Raw genomic sequence first — 25,805 nt, 5'->3', positions numbered from 1 at the left:
AAAAAGGAGAAAAAAAGGGAGAAAAAAAAGGAGAAAAAAAGGAGAAAAAAAAGGAGAAAAAAAGGAGAAAAAAAGGAGAAAAAAGGAGAAAAAAAGGAGAAAAAAAGGAGAAAAAAAAGGAGAAAAAAAGGAGAAAAAAGGAGAAAAAAAGGAGAAAAAAGGAGAAAAAAAGGAGAAAAAAAAGGAGAAAAAAAGGAGAAAAAAAGGAGAAAAAAAAGGAAGAAAAAAGGAGAAAAAAAAGGAGAAAAAAAGGAGAAAAAAAGGAGAAAAAAAAGGAGAAAAAAAGGAGAAAAAAAGGAGAAAAAAAGGAGAAAAAAAAAGGAGAAAAAAAGGAGAAAAAAAGGAGAAAAAAAGGAGAAAAAAAAGGAGAAAAAAAGGAGAAAAAAAGGAGAAAAAAAAAGGAAGGAGAAAAAAGGAGAAAAAAAAGGAGAAGAAAAAAAATGGAGAAAAAAAGAGAGAGAAATGTTTAATTTAGGAGCAGGTTATTTTGGGGGGGGGAGGGGGGAGAGGGGGCACTGGAGGGCAAGAAAAAAAAGGAGAAAAAGAAATCAGGGGAAATCCAAGTGAAAAAAAAAAAGCAACTCTGCTGCTCCAGCTGCGTTAGCTCAGGAGCTTCAGTACCTGGGGGGGAAGAAGGGGCGTTTGGGGGCAAAGAAAGGAGCCCCGCCTCTGCCAAAGGGTGGCCGGGGCCGCTTCAGGCTATGGAAGGGGTCTCTGCTAACAAAAGGCTCCCGCGGCCTGAAGTCAGCCCGGGGGGTCCTGACCAGCACCGCCCCACCCCCGCGGCCGTCCCTGTGGGCCGGGGGCCCCATGGAATGGGCAGCCCCCAGCTGCTCCCTGGGGAGGGGAGTGAGCCCCACGGTCTCGCGGGAGCGGGACAGGGGGGGCCGCGGCGTGGTCCCGCTGCTGGGGCTGCGCCGAGGGCTCCCGGGGTGCGGGGTGCACAGGGAAATGCTCTTTCATCGTCCCTTGGTGGTCCACCGCCATGGGGGGGGGCCGCGGGAAAGGGGGGGCCACCGGCGCTGTGGTCCCCGGTTGGCGGCGGTTGGGCGGGGAAGGGGACCCCGGCGTGCTCCCCAGGGACAGGGGGCGGCGGGGGCGTGGGGAAGGGGACCCCGGCGTGCTCCACCGAAGGAGGAGGGGGGACGCCGAGGGGCAGGGAGAGGGGAGCAGAGGTTTCCTTCGAGAAAGGGTTGGTGTGATCCACCGACGGCATGCGGGGAGGGGGCACCGAGTGATCCCTCGGGAAGAGGCTGCCGTGGTCCTTGGCGGGGGGAGGGGGAGGCCCGGCGGGAGGCCCCACCGGCTCCCGGGGGAAGGGGGCGGCGTGCTCGATGGGGGGCGGCGCGAGGGGCGGCGGCAGGTGGTGCTCGAAGGCGGGGCTGAAGCTGTTGGTGCGGAAGTTGTTGACGCTCTCCTGGAAGGGGGCCACGTGCTCCTTGTAGGGCGCCGGGAACCCCCCCATGCCCGGCAGCTCCGCCGTGGCCGCGGGGCCGTTGTCGAAGGCACCTCCCCCGCTGCCCATCTCGAACCAGCCCGTGGCCGCGCGGCTCGCCTCTCGCCCGTGTCCTCTGTTCCCTTTGCCCAGCACCCGGATGGACTCCACAGTCTGGATGGGCTCCCCGGGCATCCCGCGGCTGGAGGCGTTGTGGTAGCCCAGGGTCTCGATGGGAGCCCCCTTCTCCTCCGTGCTGTCGGGCAGGTCCAGGCAGGAGGAGGAGACGCGGGTCTCGATGCGGTAGTGCTCCTCCGGCTCGCCCTTGGAAGCCCCGGGCAAGCTCACCCCGTCTCCAGAGCCGCTCTTGGACAGGGGGCCGAAATGTTTCTCCTCAGAGGGCTTCCGGGAGGCGTTTTTGAGCATGTTCTTGAACTCGATGGTGGAGGTGGCAGAGATGGAGGAAGCCAAGGACTTCTCCACGCCGGCCGCCGGCGGCGCTCGGCTGGCGGGGCTGGAGAGGGCATTCTGCGAAGAGAAAAGCGAGCGGTGGGGGAGCGCGTGGGGGGAGTCTGGGTACTGCTTCTGCGAGAGGCCAGAGTGCACCCCTGACTTGCTCAGGTTGTTGTGGTTGGAGTCTGGGGCGAAGAACACCTCGCTCTTGCTGGGCGAGGGGGAGCCGTCCGAGGTGGAGTCGCTGCCCCTCAGGCCGTAGCTGCCGTACAGGCCAGGGGACGCCGCCAGCGGGTCGCAGCTCTCGCTCTGATCCAGGATGGACCTCATGGCCTGGGGGAAGGAGGACTTCACCCCGAACTCCTGCGACCTCTGGCCGTAGCTGGACAGCACCGGCTGGTACTCGGCGGCGTCGGAGAGCTTGCTGGGTTTCAGGATGGACTTGGCTGGCTTCTTCTCCAGGTTCAGCATGGCCGAGGGCGGCGGGCCGGAGTAATCGAAGTCGCGGTAGTCCTCGTCCTCCTGGAAGGAGGTGTCAGGGTAAAACTTCTCCTGGGAGGAGTCCATCCCCAGCGACGAGGGCATCTCCATGCTGTCTGCAGGCTGCTTGTAGAGGCCAGCCGGAGACTCTCTGCCCAGGCCGAAGGGCCGGTAGGCGTGCACGGAGTTGGGAAGCTCTTGGGCATATCCGTCGTCCCGGCTCTGCAGGGGCGACCTGGTGCTGCTGGGGGTGGAGGAGCCAGGGCTCATGATTTTGGAGAGCAGGGAGATGGTGTCGACGTTGCTGGAGGAGGGCTTGTCCATCATCTCGTCCTGGGTGGGCGTCCCGCTCCGCTCGTCCCGCACCGGCGTCCCGTCCACGTTGTCCAGGGAAGTGCTGGTGGGAGCACGCTGGAAGTCAGAGGAGTGACTCTCCGTTGTGATGCTGGACCCTAAGCTGCTGAGAATGGGGATATTGAGGTTCAGGCCGCTGAACCCGGGGTTTCCCTTCAGGAAGTTGTGGATCTTCATCTCCAGGCTGGGAGAAGGGGGTTCAGATTCCAGCTTTGCTTTTGAAATCTCAGAGGACTGAGCCAAGGAGGTTTCCGTTGGCAGCAGGGACGAAGGGCTGGGAGGGTGGGAGCTGGGGAAGCCCAGGGAGTTGGCCGGAGGCTTAAAACCCGAGCTCGGCAGCCCCGGGGCGTGTCCAACAGAAGCCTTATTGACTGAAGTGGAGGAGACCTCAGCAGTAGATGAGTTTGGAGAGTAACCAAAACCTTTGGAAATGAAGGACTGAGGATTGGGAGGAACACTCCTGCCCTTCAGGCAAGGGACGGTCGTGTTGGCTGGCGAGGCCGAAGTGCTCTGCGGCGCGGCGTCGCTCGACTGAACGCTGTTTCCAGCCACGCTCTGCAGCAGGGATGACAGACCTGGAACAAACAATGCTGGGCTCAGGCACTCAGGTAAGAGAAGAGGCAACCCAAGGGGGGCAGGAGGCATCTCCTGTGGGTCGCTGCCCCGCAGGTTTTGCTCCTTACGTGGCGTTTCACCCGGGACAACAATTGGGTTTGGCAGGATGAAGGTTGAGGTCAGCACCCAGCCCGCTGCAAGCTTTCACCAGAGGCTCCAGCTGGCTACAGAGTCCTCAAATGGGTTGGGTTGGAAGGCACCTTACCAGCTCCAACCCCCTGCCATGGGCAGGGACACCTCCCACCATCCCAGGCTGCTCAAGGTCTCACCCAACCTGGCCTACAACACCTCCAGGGAGGAGGCATCCTCAACCTCCCTGGGCAGCCTACTCCAGGGTCTTCCCACCCTCACTCGAAAGAATTTCTTCCTAACCATCTCAATCTTCTTGCCAGAGGTGAAAGAAACTCCACATGAGTTTTTCTCCCTTCCTTTGGGGATCAGGATAAGCTCAGCAGCAGGTCTCAGCGTGGCCACTGCCACCCAATCCCCAGTTAAATCATCACAGAATCAACCAGGCTGGAAAAGACCTCAGAGATCATCAAGTCCAACCTCACACCCAACACCTCCTGCCAGCCAAACCATGGCTCCAAGGGCCACATCCAAGCCTGTTTTGAACACCTCCAGGGATGGTGACTCCACCACCTCCCTGGGCAGCACAGCCCAAGGGCCAATTACTCCTTCTGGGAAGAACTTTCTCCTCACCCCCAGACTAAACTTCCCCTGGTGCAGCTTGAGGCTGTGTCCTCTTGTTCTGGTGCTGGCTGCCTGGGAGAAGAGACCAACCCCCACCTGGCTACAACCTCCCTTTAAGGAGTTGTGGAGAGCAAGAAGGTCTCCCCTGAGCCTCCTCTTCTCCAGGCTAAGCAACCCCAGCTCCCTCAGCCTCTCCTCACAGGGCTGTGCTCCAGACCCCTCCCCAGCTTTGTTGCCCTTCTCTGGACACCTTCAAGTCTCTCCATGTCCTTCTTAAGCTGAGGAGCCCAGACCTGGACACAGAACTGGACAAGGGTTGCCTCAAAGCCCACCCCAGTACCTTGCAGTGCTGGTGCAGTCTGAGTCTGGGTTTTGGAGAGCGCAGACAAAATACTCTCAGGAGTTATCTCCACCTTGGAGAGAATATTTGCCAAGGGATTTGAAGGAGCAGATGGAGTCCCCATGATGGGAGTCTTCAGGCCACTTGTAAGAGCTGTGGGACTTGTTGGGGTTCCTGGAGAAGGCCTGGAGGCAGGGCTGACACCTAGGATGGAAGCAGACACCACTCACCTAGGTTGTGTCATCAGGCTCCAGACACAACACAGGCAGAGCTCCAGAGGGTGGGAGAGGAGAGGCTCATGAAGCCAACTGGACTGAGCCACATCTCTGAAGCAGCAACTTATCCATGCAGAGGCCTGGCTAGGCTGAGAGCTAAGGGTGAGGAACTTCATGAAGATCAACCAGGGCAAGTGGAGGGTCCTGCTCCTAGGGAGGAACAACCTCCCCAGGAGGACAGGTGAGGGGGTGACTGTCTGGGAAGCAGCTCTGCAGAGGACCTGGGAGTGCAGGGGGACAACAAGCTGCCCACGAGCCAGCAAGGTGCCCTGGTGACCAAGAGGCATTCAGAAGATTGTGGCCAGCAGGGCAAGGATCTTCTGCCCCTCTGCTCTGCCATGGGGAGGCCTCATCTGGAGTGCTGGGGCCAGCGCTGGGCTCCCCAGTTGTAGAGAGACTGGGAGCTACTGGAGCGAGTCCAGGGGAGGCTGGGAAGCTGCTGAGGGGCCTGGAGCAGCTCTGGGAGGAGCAAAGGCTGAGAAGCCCTGGGGCTGAGAGGCTGGAGAAGAGCAGCCCCAGAGGGGATCTGAGCAATGCTCAGCAAGAGCTAAAGGCTGGGGGGCAAGAGGCTGGGGCCAGAATCCACTCAGTGGTGCCCAGGGACAAGACAAAGGGCAAGGGGCACAAACTGCACCCCAGGAGGTTGGAGCTGAGCAGGAGGAGAAAGTTGTTTGGTGTGAGGGTGCTGGAAGCCTGGAGCAGGCTGCCCAGACAGGCTGTGGAGCCTCCTTGTCTAGAGAGCTTCCAGCCCCTCCCTGGCCATTGTGCTGCTGGGCAAGCTGCTGTGGGTGCCCTGCTGGAGCAGGGGGGCTGGGGGAGATGATGTGCAGGGGTCCCCCTTCCCACCCCACCATGCTGGGATTCGAGGACTTAAGCATGAACTCAAACATCTTTATTCTGAGACAATCCAAGCTTTAAGAGGTTACAAACCAGAACTGAAGTTGTTAGCCCCAGGGCTGGGGAGAGCCTCAGCACTCACCTGTGTTCTTCATTACAGAAGTCAAACTGCTGAGGATGGAACTGATCTTGGCCAGGTCCACATTGGCCAGGTTGGGCAAGGCCAGTGCTGGTGAGGGAGGGATGGGCACCGTGCCTGCTGCCTTCGGAGCCGGAGGGGTTGCAGGGGTCGGGGCAGGCATTGTCACTGTCACTGAGGTGGTGCCAGCTGCTGTGCTTGAAGGAACCACTTTGGGGACACTTTCAGCCTTGGTGGGCACTGCAGCTGGTGCTGTCTGCTTCTCCTTCCTCTCTTCCACTGCATCAAGAGAGAACAAGAGCAGAACTGTCAGTCAAGAATGGCTGTGGGTGCAGGATCTCGGCAGGATCCTCATCACCTGGCCTGTCTGATCCCCACAGCCTGAGCAGCACTCTGGCAGATGGGAACCACCATGGTCACACTGGGATGTTCCTGCTTTTTTCAGGGCAGAAGACCAAAAGAGGAGCTGGCAATGGTTGTGTGCAGCCCAGAAGGCAACCATGTCCTGGGCTGCTTCGAAAGCAGGGGGAATGGAATGAAGCTGGAGGTGGGGAGATTCAGGCTGGAGGTGAGGAGGAAGTTCTTCCCCATGAGAGTGGTGAAGCCCTGGAATGGGTTGGCCAGGGAGGTGGTTGGGGCCCTGTCCCTGGAGGTATTTAAGACCAGGCTGGACAAGGCTCTGGGCAGCCTCATCTAGTGTGGGGTGTCCCTGTCCATGGCAAGGGGGGTTGGAACTAGATGATCCTTGTGGTCCCTTCCAACCCTGACTGATACTATGATACTATGACCAGGGAGGGGAGATTCTGCCCCTGGGCTCTGCTGAGACCACACCTGCAGCACTGCTTCCAGTTCTGCTGCCTGACCCCCCCAAAGACATGGAACTGTTGGGGAGGGTCCAGAGGAGGCCACAAAGATGATCAGAGGCTGAAGAACTTCCCCTATGGGGACAGGCTGAAGGGGCTGGGGCTGTTCAGCCTGGAGAAGGCTCCAGGGAGAGCTCAGAGCAGCCTTCCAGTGCCTGAAGGAGCTACAGCAGAGCTGTGGAGGGACTTTTGACAAGGGCTGGGAGTGACAGGATGAGGGACAATGGCTTTGAGCTGGGAGAGAGGCGACTGAGACTGGAGAGGGGAAAGAAATTCTTGGTGGTGAGGGTGGGGAGGTCCTGAAACAGGCTGCTCAGGGAGGCCGTGGCTGCCCCCTCCCCTGGAGGTGTTTGAGGCCTTGAGCAGCCTGGGCTGGTGGGAGGTGTCCCTGCCCATGGCAGGGGGCTGGAACTGGATCATCTTCGAAGCCCCTCCCAACCCAACCCATTCCCTGAGTGTGTGGAAGCCCAACAGCAGCACCGAGTCCCAGCCCGACAAGACCGCAGCCCAAGCATGGCTGGAAGGGGCTGTGTCCCCTCCATGTCCCTTCCACCCCACCCCCCTGCTGCCCCCCACAGCACCTACCAATGATTTTGGAGCTATCATCCTCCACATCAGAGAGCTCCATGTCCTCCACATCCCGGTTGTCCGTCACGGCCTCCGGAGAGCCTGGCTTGCGGCCTGCCCCCGCCGGAGACCGCGAGGCCTCCTCCTCCCCCATCCCCTGGAACGGGGACTCGGAGCCCGTTGGGGATGGGGCATCCATGCTGGGAGAGGGGACAGGAGACTCCTCTGGGTCAGGAAGGGTGGCCTTCAGCTGGTCCAGCTTCTTCTTCAGGTTGCTCACTCGGTTAGCAAACGTCTTATAGGCCTGGAAGGCAAAGGCGTGGGGCTGAGCGGCTCTGCCAGGAGCGGAGGCTGCCTCAGGCACCTCCCTGGAGAAGCTTCCTCTGCACTCCCAATCGTTTGCTCCCTGTGAGGCCTCTGCAGTTAGGAGCTCAGCTTTCCAGGGTGACTTGCACACAAAGGGAGGGGAAGCTAAACCTTCTCCCAGGGATTCCAAACTGTTCTCACTCCGCTCTCTGACAGGCAGGCTGCTGCTGCAGCTTTGGGGCCTGGACTTTCTCGGGTGCTGGGCTGAAAGCTTTCTTTCAGTCTCACAGTATCACCAAGGTTGGAAGAGACCTCAAAGATCACCAAGTCCAAGCTGTCACCACAGACCTCATGACTAAACCATGGCACCACCTGCCACATCCAATCCCCTCCTGAACCCCTCCAGGGATGGGGACTCCACCACCTCCCTGGGCAGCACATCCCAATGGCCAACAACTCTCTCTGGGAAGAACTTTCTCCTCACCTCCACTCTAAACCTCCCCTGGCACAGCTTGAGACTGTGTCCTCTTGTTCTGGTGCTGGGTGCCTGGGAGAAGAGCCCAACCCCCACCTGCCTACAACCACCTTTCAGGTAGTTGTAGAGGGCAATGAGGTCTCCCCTGAGCCTCCTCTTCTCCAGGCTAAGCAACCCCAGCTCCCTCAGCCTCTCCTCACAGGGCTGTGCCCCAGACCCCTCCCCAGCTTTGTTGCCCTTCTCTGGACACCTTCAAGTCTCTCAATGTCCTTCTTAAACTGAGGAGCCCAGAACTGGACACAGGACTCAAGGTGTGGCCTAACCAATGCAGAGTCCAGGGGCACAATGACTTCCCTGCTCCTGCTGGCCACACTGTTCCTGCTGCAGGCCAGGCTGCCCTTGGCCTTCTTGGCCCCCTGGGCACACTGCTGGCTCCTGTTCAGGCAGCTGTCAGTCAGCACCCCCAGGTCCCTCTCTGTTTGGCAGCTCTCAGCCACTCTGCCCCCAGCCTGTAGCTCTGCTTGGGGTTGCTGTGGCCAAAGTGCAGCCCCTGGCACTTGGACTTGTTGAATGACATTCCATTGGACTCTGCCCATCTGTCCAGTGGGTCGAGGTCCCTCTGCAGAGCTCTGCTGCCCTCTCACTGACCAACATCTGCCCCTAACTTGGTGTGATCTGCAAACCTGCTGCTGACTGACTCAACCCCTTCCTCCAGATCATCAATGAAGATGTTAAAGAGCACAGGGCCCAGCACTGCTCCCTGGGGCACACCACTAGGTGCCTGGCTGCCAGCTGGCTGTGGCACCATTCACCACCACTCTCTGGGCTCGGCCCTCCAGCCAGTTCCTAACTCCACCTCCAGTTCACATCCACCTAGGACAAGGTTACTCACATTTGCTACCACCTTGACCTCCTTGTACTGTGCCTCATAGAAGATGCCAGCATTCTCCAGAGCCTCTGTGAGGGAGGGGCCATTCTTCACTTGCTTGTCCAAGCCATTCACAAACTCCTCCAGCTTTGAACTGGCTTCCTCGAACTCCTTGGAGAACTTCTTCCCTCCTGTTTTGTCTGCAAGGAGATTTTAAACAGCACAGGTCAGGAAGCTGCCCAATGGGAAACCAGCTCCAGCAGAAAACCCCCATCCAGCACCAAGGGGCAAGTTCCATGTCCCAAGAGCTCCTAAGACCTTGGGGGTTGCCACCTGTGAGTTACCCTCACTGCCAACAGCCATTTCCCAAGGCTGCACTCCTGGATCCCTCAGCACAATTCCACTTCCTCTTCAGATGGGATTGTGGCTACTGAGGCCAAGAAGGCCTCAATGGTCTGCTGGAGGCATACAGGGAGGCCAAGGGAGGTTCTCCTGCCCCTCTCTGCTCTGCCCTGGGGAGGCCTCATCTGGAGTGCTGGGGCCAGTTCTGAGCCTTCTCAGTTGCAGAGGGCCTGGGAGCTACTCGAGCGAGTCCAGGGGAGGCTGGGAAGCTGCTGAGGGGCCTGGAGCAGCTCTGGGAGGAGCAAAGGCTGAGAGCCCTGGGGCTGAGAGGCTGGAGAAGAGCAGCCCCAGAGGGGATCTGATCAAAGCTCAGCAAGAGCTAAAGGGGCTGTGGGGGGCAAGAGGCTGGGGCCAGACTCTGCTCAGTGATGCCCAGGGACAGGGCAAGGAGCACAAACTGCACCCCAGGAGGTTGGAGCTGAGCAGGAGGAGAAAGTTGTTTGGTGTGAGGGTGCTGGAGGCCTGGAGCAGGCTGCCCAGAGAGGCTGTGGAGTCTCCTGGTGTCTAGAGAGCTTCCAGCCCCTCCCTGGCTATTGTGCTCCTGGGCAAGCTGGTGTGGGTGCCCTGCTGGAGCAGGGGGGGCTGGAGGGGCTGACCTCCAGGAAGAGGTTCAAATCAACATTTGGAGCTTTGAGATTCAGATGAACATTTGGAGCTTCCAGGCTCCTGCTTGGTGGTTCTTAACCACACTGCTGACACAGTTGGCTTTCCCAGGCAGAGCCTCTGATTCCAGGCTAAGGCTCACCAGACCCAGGAGCTCCTGAAACTCCCTACCCTCCCACCTCCTTTGAGCAGGTTGGGCTTGGGATGTCTTTACCTTTGAGGCATTTCAGTGTTTCTGTGCTGCACACATCCACCCTCATGGTGGAGAGCTGCTTCTCTTTCAGCTCAATCTGATCCTCTGAGCGTTTATACAACAGCAACTCATCAATCAGAGACTGGGGCTGCAAAACAAACCACACAGGAAAAGCATCCTCAGCACATTCCCTGGAAGAGGTAATGGCCAAAAGCAAGCTGAGGGGGAGAGGACAGCAGAAGGGAAGCCCTGTGGATGGTTTTTAACCCCTCAAGGTGAACAGAGCAGTGGGCTCAGGCAAGGGCAGGGCTGCAGTTGGCAGGAATCAGGGTTGGGGTTGAAGGGACCTTCAGAGCTCAGCCAGCCCAAGCCCCTGCAGTCAGCAGGGACATCCCCAGCCAGAGCAGGCTGCTCAGAGCCCCACACATCCTGACCTGCAATGGTTCCAGGGATGGGGCTTCTACCACCTCCCTGGGCAGCCTGGGACAGGCTCTCACCACCCTCAGAGTAACAAATGTCTTCTACTGAGTGAAACAAAGGAGAGGTGGCACCTGGGGACACAGTTTAGTGGTCATGGAGGTACTGGGTAGAAGGTTGGATGCTTCCACTTGCAGACTTGGAGCAAGGCCAGGGGAAACTACAAGGGTGAGCCAAGGGCTGCAGCACCTCTGCTGAGGTCAGGCTGAGGGAGCTGGGGTTGGTCACTCTGGAGAAAGGAAGACTCTGGGGGGGACCTTAGAGCTGCTTCCAATCCCTGAAGGGATCCTACAGGAAGGCTGCAGAGGGACTTTTCAGGAGGGGGTCTAGAGCCAGGCCAAGGGGGAATGGTTTGAAGCTGAGGCAGAGCAGGGTTAGAGTGGAGCTGAGGGAGAAGTTCTTCAGTGCCAGGGTGGTGAGACTCTGGCACAAGCTGCCCAGGCAGGTTGGCTGCCTCCTCCCTGGGGCTGTGCAAGGCCAGGTTGGATGAGGCCTTGAGCAGCTGAGTCTAGTTGAGAGGTGTCCCTTGCCCATGGTGGGGTGGGGAGGTTGGAGCAGGTGATCTCTGAGGGCCCTTCCAAGCCTCTAGGGGCTCCAGGACTTACTCTGAATTCAGCAACAATCTTGGACTTCAGAGCAGCTTTTGGGTTCGTGGATGCTGTTGGAATGAAGACAGAAGACAAATGATCAGGACCCTGAGGGACCCAACCCTGAGTGCAGAGAAGTCACAGAAGAACATTTCTGGCACCCACTCTTTAGCCTAACCCAACAGAAGACCTGCAGGGCTGCTGTCACTCCTGGCACTTCCCCCTCCACAGAGCTGTGCCTCAGTGCTCTGGTCTTAGCTGGGTGGGAGGTGGTCACACACAGACCCCCCTCAAATGATCTTCCTGCTTTCAGTGAGGGCTGCAGGAATGTGCTGTGCTCCACAGGGCAGGCAAGGCCCTGCAAGGCTCCATCTAACAGCTTTACCCCAGCAGCTAACACCTCTCTAGGAGGAGACTTCCTGACCCAGCCCACAGCTTCCTTTGGATGGGGTCTCCTTCTGGTCCCTTCCCAGGCTTAACCACGCTCTCAGCCTTAAACTCTCACACATCTGCTCTGCTAGGCAGCTCAGAGAGGTGGAGGAATGGATTCCACTGTCAAGAGGCACTAAATCCACTGGGCTGGGGACAGGGCAGGAGCAAAGAAGCCTGAGGGGAGACCTTCTGGCTCTCTACAGCTCCCTGAAATGAGGCTGGAGCCAGCCGGGGTTGGGCTCTTCCCCAGGAGAGGGACAGGAGGAGAGGAATAGCCTCATGTTGCCCCAGGGGAGGTTGAGGTTGGACATGAGAAGAAACTTCTTGACTGAAAGGGTTCTCAAAGCCTGGAACAGGCTACCCAGGGAGGTGGTGGAGTCCCCACCCCTGGAGGGGTTTCAAAGCCAGAGAGCTGTGCTGCTGAGGGCCATGGCTGAGCCCCAGCCTTGGTGAGGTCAGAGAAGAGTTGGGCTGGATGAGCTTAAAAGGGCTTCTCCAAACCAAGCCAACCCCTTCTAGGAGAGCATTTGCTAAGTGAACCTCCCAAGCCCCTTCAGCCATGCTGAGCACAACCTCTTTGTGTTTGGGAGAGCAGCTCCTGCTGCTAAGCCAAGCCACAAAAGCCTCCAAACCCTTTTGTCCATCACCTGAACTCATCTCACACCTAAGGTTTTCCACCACCTGGCTCTACAGACCACTCAAGGCCTTTAGGGTGTGAGGACATCAGGCAGATCTGGACATGACAAAGGTGCTTCCTGCTAAGTCTCTGCTCTCAGAGGCCAGAGTGCTTTATCTGCACTGCCAGCTTCCAGTTGGCTTTGCTCTTAGCACCTAGTTTGCTGCTGCTGCTGTGTTCCTGAGCACAAAGGTGCTGCCACAGCACCTGCGTTTGTCTTCTCTCCAGCTCTCACCAGCCTAAGGCCAATTCCAAGCTCTTTCCTCTGCTGTCCACAACCTCCTTGTTCATATTTAGTTGTTTGGGTTTTTTTGTTCCCACTTCATTCCTTTAAAGAGTGGCTCTTGAGCCACAACTCCTTGGTGCTTTACAGTTTTAGCCTGGAAGGGCTTTGGCAAGCCTGGAAGGGGCTCTGCAAGGCTGGAAAGGCTTTGCCAAGCCTGGAAGGGGCTCTGCAAGGCTGGAAAGGCTTTGCCAAGCCTGGAAGGGGCTCTGCAAAGCTGGAAAGGCCTTGCCAAGCCAGTCTGGAAAGACTTTGACAAGCCTGGAAGGGGCTCTACAAGGCTGGAAAGGCCTTGCCAAGCCAGCCTGGGAAGGGGCTCTGCAAGCCAGCCTGGAAAGGGCTCTAGAAGGGTGGAAAGGCCTTGCTAATCCAGCCTGGAAGGCCTTTGACGTGCCTGGAAGGGGCTCTACATGGCTGGAAAGGCCTTGCCAAGCCAGCCTGGAAGGGGCTCTGTAAGGCTGGAAAGGTCTTGCCAAGCCAGCCTGGAAGGGCTTTGGCATGACTGGAAGGGGCTCTAGAAGGGTGGAAAGGCCTTGCCAAGCCAGCCTGGAAGGGGCTCTGCAAGTCAGCCTGGAAGGGGCTCTATAAGGGTGGAAAGGCCTTGCTAATCCAGCCTGGAAGGCCTTTGACATGCCTGGAAGGGGCTCTGCAAAGCTGGAAAGGTCTTGCCAAGCCAGCCTGGAAGGGCTTTGGCATGACTGGAAGGGGCTCTAGAAGGGTGGCAAGGCCTTGCCTATCCAGCATGGAATGGGCTCTGCAAGCCAGCCTGGAAGGGGCTCTATAAGGGTGGAAAGGCCTTGCCGAGCCAGCCTGGGAAGGGGCTCTGCAAGCCATCCTGGAAGGGGCTCTAGAAGGGTGGCAAGGCCTTGCTAATCCAGCATGGAAGGGGCTCTGCAAGCCAGCCTGGAAGGGGCTCTAGAAGGGTGGCAAGGCCTTGCTAATCCAGCATGGAAGGGGCTCTGCAAGCCAGCCTGGAAGGGGCTCTAGAAGGGTGGCAAGGCCTTGCTAATCCAGCATGGAAGGGGCTCTGCAAGCCAGCCTGGAAGGGGCTCTAGAAGGGTGGAAAGGCCTTGCTAATCCAGCCTGGAAGGGGCTCTATAAGGGTGGAAAGACCTTGCCAAGCCAGCCTGGAAGGGGCTCTACATGGCTGGAAAGGCCTTGCCAATCCAGCCTGAAAGGGGCTCTACATGGCTGGAAAGGCCTTGCTAATCCAGTATGGAAGGGGCTCTATAAGGGTGGAAAGGCCTTGCCAAGCCAGCCTGGAAGGGGCTCTAGAAGGCTGGAAAGGCCTTGCTAATCCAGCTTGGAAGGGGCTCTATAAGGGTGGAAAGGCCTTGCCAAGCCAGCCTGGAAGGGGCTCTGCAAGCCAGCCTGGAAGGGGCTCTATAAGGGTGAGAAAGGCCTTGCTAATCCAGCCTGGAAGGGGCTCTAGAAGGCTGGAAAGGCCTTGCTAATCCAGCTTGGAAGGGGCTCTATAAGGGTGGAAAGGCCTTGCCAAGCCAGCCTGGGAAGGGGCTCTGCAATCCAGCCTGGAAGGGGCTCTATAAGGCTGGGAAGGCCTTGCTAATCCAGCCTGGGAAGGGTTCTGCAAGCCAGCCTGGAAGGGGCTCTAGAAGGCTGGAAAGGCCTTGCTAATCCAGCCTGGAAGGGGCTCTACATGGCTGGAAAGGCCTTGCTAATCCAGCCTGGGAAGGGCTCTGCAAGCCAGTCTGGAAGGGGCTCTATAAGGCTGGGAAGGCCTTCCTAATCCAGCCTGGAAGGGGCTCTAGAAGGCTGGAAAGGCCTTCCTAATCCAGCATGGAAAGGGCTCTGCAAGCCAGCCTGGAAGGGGCTCTAGAAAGCTGGGAAGGCCTTGCTAATCCAGCCTGGAAGGACTTTTGCCAAGCCTGGAAGGTGTGTGCTGCTGGCTGCTGCTTTCTCCAGGCACTGTGGCCAGCCTGGGCCAGCCTCTCTCCTGCCCTTTCCACACCAGGTCAGAGAGTTCCCATCCTTGGTTCCTTACTTTGTGCTTTCTTCCACGGCTTATTCGGTTGTTTGTTCAGAGTTTCTTTCAGCTGCTTCTGAGTTTTGAAAGTGGTACCTGGAAAACATTTCATGGGAAGGGTTTGGCAGTCTGGCATTAAGGGGGAAGAGGGGGGGGAGAAGGGAGAATTCCTATTAAGGAATCTCTGGGTTTGTGTGCTTGGGGTTGGGTTTTATTTTGCCCCTTTATTTGGGGTGCCAGACAGTCAGAGTGAACAGAAATTTGCTTTAAAATGCCTTGACCAACTTCCTCTGGAGAGCTTGCTGGATGCCCAAGAGAACCTGACAGTTTACTCAGGAATGCAGCAACCTGCTGGCTGGTCTTCCAGTTTTAAATCAAGTTTCTGTTTGCCCTCAGCGCTGGGACAGTTGAAAGCAAAGCACAGGCAGGAGGAGAATAAGACAAAAGGGGATGGGGATGGGTGGGGGGGGAAATAAATGAAACCCCACAAAGCCAACAACAGAAATGAACCCCACACCACTCAGCTCTTGCAGCAGGGCTCCCCCAGGCCAAGCCTTTCACAGCACCTGCTTGAGGAGGGAGTGGAAGGAGTGGGTTGGTTTCCAAGTGACACAAATCAGGCATTTTCAGGACACACACACCCCTCAACCTCAACTGCTCCACATGCAACACCCAGCTGAAGCCTTTCCACCTGCCACAGCCTGGAGCTCAGACCTTGCCTCTCTCCTGCCTCTCAAGAGCCACCTGTGAGGACCTCCTGAAGCACCTTCAGCTCCCAGGGGTGTGAGCAAGTGAAGCCAAAACCCTGGACTCCTTCCCTTCAAGTATTTGAGTATCGGCTCCCATGCTGGGCTGGGCTCCCCCTGGCTGCTCCCAGGCCGCTTGGGCTTTGAAGCAGAGTTCAGAAGGTACTCAAGGACCCTCTCCCCCCCCCTCCAGTTTTCCTTCCAGCCTCTTTCCTACTCCACAACCAACTGATTGCTGAAGTGGAACTCAAAAGCAGAGAGCCAGGGACCCCAAGAGGCAGGGACACAAGGCCTTGAGCCAGGCCACCTTGTTCAGGGACCTGTGGGAGCACTTTTCCCCCTCGTGTTCTGTTGACTCTCAGCTGGAACTACTCCAGCTCCTGTGAAAGGAGGCAGAGCTGGCTTTGGAGAGGCACAGAAGCTGTGAATGCAGATGGATCAGGTAAAAGCAACTCACTGCTTCAAAAGCCTGGGCTGGCTGTGAGGGCAGGAAGCACAGACAAGCAGGTGAAACCCCTCTCACTCAGCGACTCCAGGGGCATTTCGTGGCACCAGCCAGGTTGGTTTGCAAGGGGAGGAAGGCAAAGGGTCAGCAACTTACTCAGAGCTTCTTTCAGGGCCAAAATGGTCTCCTCAGGGTACACATTTCTGTCCTCCCAGATTTTGAAGATCCTTTCAATAGACTTGGAAACAGATGGATCCCTACAACGAGAAGAGCACAGCTGGTGGGGTTTTTCTTTTGCCCCTGCTTGGGATTCTGGAATGGATAACCCCAGAGGGAATGGACTGAAGCTCAAGGAGGGTAGGTTTAGGCTGGAATGGATTGAAGCCCAAGGAGGGTAGATTTAGACTGGAATGGATTGAAGCTCAAGGAGGGTAGGTTTAGGCTGGAATGGACTGAAGCTCAAGGAGGGTAGGTTTAGGCTGGAATGGATTCAAGCTCAAGGAGGGTAGGTTTAGACTGGAATGGATTGAAGCTCAAGGAGGGTAGATTTAGGCTGGAATGGGTTGAAGCTGAAGGAGGGTAGATTTAGGCTGGAATGGATTGAAGCTCAAGGAGGGTAGATTTAGGCTGGAATGGATTGAAGCTGAAGGAGGGTAGGTTTAGGCTGGAATGGATTGAAGCTCAAGGAGGGTAGATTTAGGCTGGAATGGATTGAAGCTCAAGGAGGGCAGATTTAGGCTGGAATGGATTGAAGCTGAAGGAGGGTAGATTTAGGCTGGAATGGATTGAAGCTCAAGGAGGGTAGATTTAGGCTGGAATGGATTGAAGCTCAAGGAGGGTAGGTTTAGGCTGGAATGGATTGAAGCTCAAGGAGGGTAGATTTAGACTGGAATGGATTGAAGCTCAAGGAGGGTAGATTTAGGCTGGAATGGATTGAAGCTCAAGGAGGGTAGATTTAGGCTGGAATGGATTGAAGCTCAAGGAGGGTAGATTTAGGCTGGAATGGATTGAAGCTCAAGGAGGGCAGATTTAGGCTGGAATGGATTGAAGCTGAAGGAGGGTAGATTTAGGCTGGAATGGATTGAAGCTCAAGGAGGGTAGATTTAGGCTGGAATGGATTGAAGCTCAAGGAGGGTAGGTTTAGGCTGGAATGGATTGAAGCTCAAGGAGGGTAGATTTAGACTGGAATGGATTGAAGCTCAAGGAGGGTAGATTTAGGCTGGAATGGATTGAAGCTCAAGGAGGGTAGATTTAGGCTGGAATGGATTGAAGCTCAAGGAGGGTAGGTTTAGGCTGGAATGGATTGAAGCTCAAGGAGGGTAGGTTTAGGCTGGAATGGATTGAAGCTCAAGGAGGGTAGATTTAGGCTGGAATGGATTGAAGCTCAAGGAGGGTAGATTTAGGCTGGAATGGATTGAAGCTCAAGGAGGGTAGGTTTAGGCTGGAATGGATTGAAGCTGAAGGAGGGTAGATTTAGACTGGAATGGATTGAAGCTCAAGGAGGGCAGATTTAGGCTGGAATGGATTGAAGCTGAAGGAGGGTAGGTTTAGACTGGAATGGATTGAAGCTGAAGGAGGGTAGATTTAGGCTGGAATGGATTGAAGCTCAAGGAGGGTAGATTTAGGTTGGAATGGATTGAAGCTCAAGGAGGGTAGATTTAGGCTGGAATGGATTGAAGCTGAAGGAGGGTAGATTTAGGCTGGAATGGATTGAAGCTCAAGGAGGGTAGATTTAGACTGGATATCAGGAAGACATTCTGGAGAGTGAGAGTGGGGAGAGCCTGGCACAGGCTGCCCAGGGAGGCTGTGGCTGCCCCCTCCCTGGAGGTGTTCAAGGCCAGGCTGGATGAGGCCTTGAGCAGCCTGGGCTGGTGGGAGGTGTCCCTGTCCATGGCAGGGGGGTTGGAACCAGAGGAACTTCATGGTTCCTTCCAACCTCAACCATTCTGTTGACCTATGACTGCTCAGAGGACTCCAGCTCAGGATCACAAACTCTTAACTGGAAAGCAGAGCTGCTCCCTGTGGGATCTGGGTGGCAGCTGGCACCATGGCCAAGCTCAAACCCCCAGAGCAAAGCAGCTGCACCACAACCTTCAGCAGCACCTTGCAGGGAGGGTGCTTCACAGAACCATTTGGGTCAGGAGGGACCTTCACCAAGACCACCCCAACCTTTGGACCAGCTGGAGCAGGTCCAGAGGAGGGTCACAAAGGTGATCAGAGGGCTGGAGAAGCTCTCATACAAAGACAGGCTGTTCAGCCTGGAGAAGAGGAGGCTCCAGGGAGAACCTCTAGAGCTACATTTCAGTATCAGGAGGAGACCTACAGCAGAGGCTGTTCAGAAGGGCTTGGAGTGATAGGGCAAGGGGTTGAAACTGGAGCAGGGGAGGTTTAGGTTGGACATCAGAAGGAAGCTCTGCACAGTGAGGGTGGGGAGACACTGGAAGAGGCTGCCCTGTGAGAGCTGGCTCCCTTCAGCAGAACTATTTTGGCAGCACTGCAGGCAGCCAGCAGCTCAGAGAGGGATCAGCCTGGCATCTGCCAACGCTCATCCTCATGGTGGGCCACAAAGATGTCCTCCTTGTTTACACCCCTCTCTGCTGTGAGGGTGTCCCTGAGTCTCCCCCTGTCCCCTCCCAGCAGCAGCACAAGCCTCTGGTGCCTGCACACCACAAGCTCTGCCCCTTCCCCTCTTCCCAGGATGACCTCCCCCCACCCCACTGTGAATGAAGCCTCTCCACACCAGCCCCAGGCACAGCCCTCGTGGGGAAGCTCAAACCCAGTGGTCCAAGCCCAGGCAGTGCTACAGGCTGGGGGCAGAGTGGCTGAGAGCAGCCAGGCAGAAAGGGACCTGGGGGTGCTGGTTGATGGTAGGCTGAACATGAGCCTGCAGTGTGCCCAGGGGGCCAAGAAGGCCAAGGGCAGCCTGGCCTGCATCAGGAACAGTGTGGCCAGCAGGAGCAGGGAGGTTACACTGCACTGGTTAGGCCACACCTTGAGTCCTGTGTCCAGTTCTGGGCCCCTCAGGTCAGGAAGGAGGTTGAGCTGCTGGAAGGTCTCCAGAGAAGGGCAACAAAGTTGGTGAGGGGCTTGGAACACAGCCCTGTGAGGAGAGGCTGAGGGAGCTGGGGTTGCTTAGCCTGGAGAAGAGAAGGCTCAGGGGAGACCTTGCTCTCTCCAACTACCTGAAGGGAGGCTGTAGCCAGCTGGGGGTTGGTCTCTTCTCCCAGGCAAGCAGCACCAGAACAAGAGGACACAGTCTCAAGCTGTGCCAGGGGAGGTTTTAGGCTGGAAGTTAGAAGGAAGTTTTACACAGAGAGAGTGATTGCCCATTGGAATGGGCTGCCCAGGGAGGTGATGGAGTCACCATCCCTGGAGGTGTTCAGGAGGAGACTCTATCATAGTATCATAGCATCAGTCAGGGTTGGAAGGGACCACAAGGCTCAGCCAGTTCCAACCCCCCTGCCATGGGCAGGGACACCCCACACTACATCAGGCTGGCCAGAGCCTCATCCAGCCTGGGCTTACACACCTCCAGGGCTGGGGCCCCAACCACCTCCCTGCACAACCCATTCCAGGGTTTCACCACTCTCATGGGGAAGAACTTCCTCCTCACCTCCAGCCTGAATCTCCTCACCTCCAGCTTCATTCCATTCCCCCCCAGTCCTATCACTGCCTGGGATCCTGAGCAGTCCCTCCCCAGCCTTCCTGTAGGCCCCCTTCAGATCCTGGAAGGCCACAATGAGGTCACCTGGGAGCCTTCTCTTCTCCAGACTGAACAGCCCCAGCTCCCTCAGGCTGTCCTCACAGCAGAGCAGCTCCAGCCCTCTGCTCATCCTCCTGGCCCTGCTCTGGACACCTTCCAGCACCTCCACATCCCTCTTGTCCTAGGGGCTCCAGACCTGGAGGCAGGACTCCAGGTGGGGTCTGCCCAGAGCTGAGCAGAGGGGGAGAATCACCTCCCTCGACCTGCTGGCCACACTTCTGCTGCTGCAGCCCAGGATCTGATTGGCTTTCTGGGCTGCAAGTGCAGACTGAGAGCTCCTGGTGAGCTTCTCCTCCCCCAGCACCCCCAAGGCTCTCTCCTCAGGGCTGCTTTCCAGGCTGGGCAGTGACTGGCTGGATTTGTGCCTGGGGTTGCCTCCAGCCAGCTGCAGGACCCTGCACTTGCTCTTATTGAACCTCATGAGGCTGGCCTGTGCCCACCTCTCCAGCCTGTCCAGGTCCCTCTGGCTGGATCCCTTCCCTCCAGCATGTCTGCTGCACCACACAGCTTGGTGTCATCAGCAAACCTGCTGAGGGTGCACTCGATGTGGTGCTTGGTGCCATGGGTTAGTTGGTTGGGTGGTGTTGGATGAGAGGTTGGACTCTGTGATCTTGAAGGTCTCTTCCAGCCTGGTCTGGTCTATCCTATTCTATTCTAACCTAAGTTCTGCTGAGGTTTCTGCAGAGCCTGGAGCTGTCAGAAGGTGAATCCCCACCCTGGAGGGCCACCCAGGCCCTCTCCCTGCTCTGTCACTTACTTCACCAGCGAGGCTGCCTCCGGGAGCACCTCGGCGAAGGTGTCGCGGAAGACGATGGCGTTCTTCCTCTTGCAGTTCTGTATCACGTCGTTGGCCAGGTAGAAGAGGTTCAGCCGATGAGGAAAGGCAGCTAAAGACAGAGAGGAAGGTCAAGACTCCCCAGGCAGAAGCAGCCCCACCAGCCAGCTCTTGGGAACCACGTCTGAAGGGCCTGGCTCGGGAGGGTCTGCGGCACCTCCGTCAACGGAGCGCCCCGAGGCGAGGCCGAAGAGCGCAGGCTCGAGAGGAAATCTGCTTGGGAAATGTCTCCAGGCCTCCCCAAAGCAAAAGGGTTTGGTAGCATCGAGCCCCTGGGCACAGAAAGGACCCCAAAAAGCCACTGTGCCTGCACTCTGCAAGGGCAGCTCACAGCCAGAGCGATCGGCATCGCCCCCAGCAGGAGCTCAGACAGCAGCTTCTGACGGGGAGCAGCTCCACAGCGTGGATCTGCTCTGCTTGCCCCAAGCTCCAGCATCACCTCTTGGCTTCCATCACTCACTCAACGATTTAGGGGGCCACTTACTCACACTTCCTAAAAGCCACCACCCAGAGCTGACCCTTTGCCTGAGCTGTGAGGGCTTAAAACGGTCTCTGGGACAGGCAGCGCTACCGGGGAGCAGCCCACATCGGCTGCAGGTAGGAGAGAGACCTCCACAGCCCTCCAGACACCTCCTGCTCGTTAGCCAAGGGTCATCAACATCTCTGCTAAGTGCTGGCAGCTCCTCAGACTCAGCTGCCTGGATGGTCCACCCCCCAATGTGTGACTCCAGACCCACTTTTTGTCAGGCACAACAAACCCCAGAGGGGAGCTGGGAAGGGAGCCTCAAGATCACCTCCTGCCAAGCACCTTGCCCTGGGGTGAGGGCAGGGACACCTTCCACCAGCCCAGGCCCCATCCAACCCTGACTGCCAGCTTGGGAGCCACCAAAGCTTCCCTGAGCAGCCTGCTCCAGTGTCTCCCCACCCTCAGAGGGAAGAATTTCCTCCTGTTTCACCTCACCCCCCTCAGAGGGAAGAATTTCCTCCTGTTTCACCTCACCCCGAGCTTCCTGCCAGGCTGAAGCCATCTCCCCTCAGCCTGTCCTTTGCACAAAGTCACTTTGGTGGCCCTGGGTCAGTGGCTGGGCTCAGGTGACCCTGGGGGGGGGGTTCTTTTCCAACCCAAACAACTCCATGGTTCTATTAAAAAAGCAAACCCCCCCCCCAAACAATCCAAATCAAACACCTTTGGGTCCAAGATCCACTTTGGGCAAGGGATTCTAACCACAGCATGCAGCTGCTCCTGCCTGAGGGCTGAACAACCTCTCCACTGCTCTTGGGCCTGTCCTAGGCTTTAAACCAGAGAGAAAACATCCACAAGGCACAAGGATTCACAGCTGAACCCAGCCCAGCCTTTTGCTCAGCCCCAGGACCACCACCAGCCTGTGCACAACAAGTCCAACTTCACCTCACATGTGGCCACACCAGCACCTGTGTGAGGAAGCTGTGAGGTCTTGGAGGCAAAGAATGGGGAAAGGAAGGGAAAAGCAGGGAGGGGAAACAACCCAACACCACTCAAGTGGGAAGTCATGAACCCAGCAGGGGCTGGGGTACAGCAGCATCGTGGCCACTGTCAGGGGCTGGGGCAGGTGGGACCTTGGGGAAGATGTGCAAGGAGGAACTTATGCATTGAGAGGGGAGCTCTGTGAGGGCTGCACAAGGAAAGCCCTGAAGAGCTCATGACAAAACAAACCCAGAGGTGCAGGCTGGCACCAAGAGCTCAGGCACAGGAGCTGACAGCCCAGGAGTGGACACAGGCAAGCCAAGGAAGGGGCAAAGCATCAGGTGGGAACAACTAAACAACTCCTGGGAAGGAGGGAAGGAGGGAAGCAGGGCAGTACTAAAGCAACCTCTCTGGAAGCTCAGCTGCCTTGGCCAAGAGCTGAGTGTCAGCCATGGAGGAGGGGCAGGAGGGCAGGGAAGAAGAGTCCCTGCTCTAGGAGCCAGGGGCCAGGCAAAGTGAGGACCTGTTCCGAAGCACAGGCAGGGATGGAGCAGCTGCCCTGGGCTGAGCCTGACCTACAGAGTTGCCACAATGGCAACTGTGACAAGGGACACAAAGTCCAGAGGCGTTCTCACCTCCCAAGGCCAGGCAGGAGCTGGATTTAGTTTGGAGGGGGAGTGTGCGAGGCGAGAGGGAGGAGAGGAGGGAGAACAGCCCCCACAGAACCCTCCTGGTGCTGAGGGCTGCCAGAGGGCTTCCAGCTGAGGTGGAAAACAAGGGCAAGGCAGGATGGACCAGGGCCAGCTTCTCCCCACCAGCAGGTGGGTATGGACCAGAGAGCAGCTCTTACCTTACTCCAACCATGCAGTGCATGGACAGGAGAAAACAGTGATCAGAATCTTTGGGGGGAGGGGGGGATGGGGGAAAGGGCTCTCTGCAAGAAGGACCCCGACAGAGAACAGCAACTAGCCCAAAGTTCACAAAAGGCTAAGCACAAAGCCAGGCTCAAGCACCTCGGCCTGCCTGCAAAGCTCCCACCGACAACAACAGAGGGAACACCGCTGTGTTTACACGCAAAAAGCCCCCGAGGTGTCCCACCCCTGGCTCACCGCAGCGTCACCAAAGCCCTGGGCACCCAGCAGCGCTTCTGAACGCTCACACCAGGCTGCCGTGCCCAGGGCAGGGAGCACCGCAGACCCCTGCCCCGGCAGCACCGCAGACCCCTGCCCCGGCAGCACCGCAGACCCCTGCCCCGGCAGCACCGCAGACCCCTGCCCCGCCAGCACCGCTCACCCCTGCCCCGCCAGCACCGCTCACCCCTGCCCCGCCAGCACCGCTCACCCCTGCCGCCCTCTCCCCCAGGGTCTCAAAGCAGCCTTCAGGGAGAGCCCAGAGGACCACAAAGCAGAACCCGAGGGGGATGAAGGTGCAGACGCGCAGCTCGGGGTCGGCTAAGCGCGACGAGGCGATGCCGAGCAGCAAACCCCCCGGGGACGGCGCAGGGGCTGACAGATCCCCCCCGGAGCGCTCGGGAGGGCAGCAGGTTTCAGCTCCCTGCTCGACGTCGGGTCCAACCCCTCCAGCACGGCCCCCCCATCTCCCCTCCCCACCGCAGACCCATCACAGAATCAATCAGTAAGGCTGGAAAAGACCTCAGAGATCATCAAGTCCAAGCTGTCACCCGTGACTGACTAAACCACGGCTCCAAGTGCCCTCCTGAACCCCTCCAGGGATGGGGACTCCACCACCTCCCTGGGCAGCACATCCCAATGACGAATGACTCTCTGTGAACTTTCTCCTCACCTCCAGCGTAAACTTCCCCTGGCACAGCTTGAGGCTGTGTCCTCTTGTTCTGGTGCTGGCTGCCTGGGAGAAGAGACCAATCCCTTCCTGGCTACAATCACCTTCCAGGTAGTTGTGGAGGGCAATGAGGTCTCCCCTGAGCCTCCTCTTCTCCAGGCTAAGCAACCCCAGCTCCCTCAGCCTCTCCTCACAGCCCTGTGCCCCAGACCCCTCCCCAGCTTTGTTGCCCTTCTCTGGACACCCTCAAGTCTCACAGCATCACCAAGGTTGGAAGAGACCTCGAGGATCATCGAGTCCAAGCTGTCACCACAGACCTCATGACCAGACCATGGCACCCAGTGCCACATCCAATGCCCTCTTGAACCCCTCCAGGGATGGGGACTCCACCACCTCCCTGGGCAGCACATTCCTTTAATTACAATAAACCTGTATTTAGAATATTAGAATTAGAATAAACCAAACCAGGTTGGAAGAGACCTTCAAGATCATCCCTGTCCAACCCATCAACCAATCCAGCCCACCCAAACAGCTAACCCATGGCACCAAGCACCCCAGCAAGTCTCCTCCTGAACACCTCCAGGGATGGGGACTCCACCACCTCCCCAGGCAGCCCATCCCAAAGGGCAATCACTCTCTCTGTATAGAACTTCCTCCTAACATCCAACCTGAACCTCCCCTGGCACAGCCTGAGACTGTGTCCTCTTGTTCTGGTGCTGGGTGCCTGGGAGAAGAGACCAACCTCTGCCTGGCTACAACCTCCCTTCAGGTAGTTGTAGAGAGTGATAAGGTCACCCCTGAGCCTCCTCTTCTCCAGGCTAAGCAACCCCAGCTCCCTCAGCCTCTCCTCCCAGGGCTGTGCTCCAAACCCCTCACCAACTTTGTTGCCCTTCTCTGGACTCCTTCCAGCAAGTCAACCTCCTTCCTAAACTGAGGAGCCCAGAACTGGACACAGGACTCCAGGTGTGGCCTGAGCAGTGCAGTGTCCAGGGGCAGAATGACCTCCCTGCTCCTGCTGGCCACACTCTTCCTGCTGCAGGCCGGGATGCCATTGGCCCTCTTGGCTGCCTGGGCACACTGCAGGCTCATGTTCAGCCTGCCATCAACCAGTACCCCCAGGTCCCTCTCTGCCTGGCTGCTCTCAGCCACTCTGGAATAAACCTTTATTTAGAATAAACTCTTATTTAGAATAAACCCTTATTATTTAGAATAAACCCTAATTTTTTAGAATAAACTCTTATTACTCAGAATAAACTCTAATTATTTAGAATAATCCCTTATTATTTAGAATAAACTCTTATTATTTGGAATAAACTCTTATTATTTAGAATAAACTCTTATTATTTGGAATAAACTCTTATTATTTGGAATAAACTCTTATTATTTAGAATAAACTCTTATTATTTAGAATAAACCCTTATTATTTAGAATAATCCCTTATTATTTAGAATAAACTCTTATTATTTAGAATAAACCCTTACTTTTTAGAATAAACTCTTATTTAGAACAAACTCTTATTTAGAACAAACCCTTATTATTCAGAATAAACCAAACCAGGTCGGAAGAGACCTTCAAGATCATCCCTGTCCAACCCATCAACCAATCCAACCAACTAACCCCGGGCTACCAACCAACCCCTAACCGCAACCAGGCGGCGGCCGGCAGCCTGGGCTCCGGCCGTGACAGGCGAGGAGGTGGAAGCGGGACGAGGGGTCGGGGGGTGGGGGAGGACACACACACACACACACGGACGAGCACCTGCCCGAGCGGGAGGGAAGGAGGGTGCCCGGCTGTCCCTCCCGTGTCGTCCCCCACTCTGACTCCACGGTCTCGGCTGCCGGTTCTCTTCTCTGGCTCCAGGACCCTCGGGTCCCGGTGTCCCGTCCCGCCTCCCCCCCCCCCCCCCGCTCCGCACCTCCCCGCCCGCCCGCCCGGGCCCCGCACTCACAGCGACGCAGCCACTTCATCCAGTGGTAGACGATGGTGTTGTGGTGCCGCTTGTTCTCCAGGCACCAGGAGGAGAGGCCCTGGATGGACTCCATCGTGTTGGTCACCGCCTGCAGCTTCCTGTCGAGCGAGGCCTCCAGCGCGCCGGCCGAAGACGACGAGGAGGAGGAGGCGGCGGCGGCCGAGGAAGAGGAGGAGGAGGAGGCCCGGCCGCCGCCTCCGCCGCCCGCCGCCATCTTCCCGCCCTGCTCGCCCAGCCGGGCCGCACGGACGGCGGCGGCGGCGACGACGGCGGCGGCGCGACGCTTCCCCGCTCGGCTCTCAGCCCGGCGGGGGCCTACGCGGGCGGGTCCTCAGGAGAAGAAGGAGGAGGAGGAGGAGGAGGAAGCGGCGGCGGCGAGCGGGCCCTCCGCTGCGTCGGGGCGGGGAAGCGGCGGCCGCGCTCCGCCGGGCCGAGGAGAGAGACGGCGGGAAGCGGCGCCCGCCGT

The 25,805-nt window shown here is 57.5% G+C and overlaps 2 protein-coding genes across 2 annotated transcripts in view; both read right to left on the bottom strand.

Moving 5' to 3' along the window:
- Positions 1 to 25,568, bottom strand: part of SNAPIN (SNAP associated protein) — a 50,919-nt gene extending 25,351 nt beyond the window's left edge. The window contains exon 1 of the mRNA XM_068170727.1: positions 25,545 to 25,568. Coding sequence (XP_068026828.1) covers positions 25,545 to 25,553 — 9 coding nt within the window. The 5' untranslated portion in view covers positions 25,554 to 25,568. The remainder of the gene's footprint in view (positions 1 to 25,544) is intronic.
- Positions 424 to 25,553, bottom strand: RPRD2 (regulation of nuclear pre-mRNA domain containing 2). Its single transcript, XM_068170725.1, is given in 13 exon segments — positions 424 to 896; positions 898 to 982; positions 984 to 3,297; positions 4,371 to 4,574; positions 5,625 to 5,900; positions 7,070 to 7,355; positions 8,725 to 8,900; positions 9,920 to 10,046; positions 10,981 to 11,033; positions 14,356 to 14,433; positions 15,685 to 15,785; positions 20,049 to 20,178; positions 25,319 to 25,553. Coding segments are annotated over 13 exon segments (4,347 nt in total). The 3' UTR covers positions 424 to 614.
- Positions 25,569 to 25,805: the final 237 nt, after the last annotated feature.

The sequence above is a fragment of the Melanerpes formicivorus genome, unplaced genomic scaffold, assembly GCF_026170545.1.
Source record: "Melanerpes formicivorus ecotype bairdi unplaced genomic scaffold, bMelFor1.0.p_v2 SCAF_546, whole genome shotgun sequence".
Taxonomy (NCBI): domain Eukaryota; kingdom Metazoa; phylum Chordata; class Aves; order Piciformes; family Picidae; genus Melanerpes; species Melanerpes formicivorus.
Note: the sequence above shows the minus strand (reverse complement) of the source record. Positions and strands in the feature narration are given on the sequence as shown.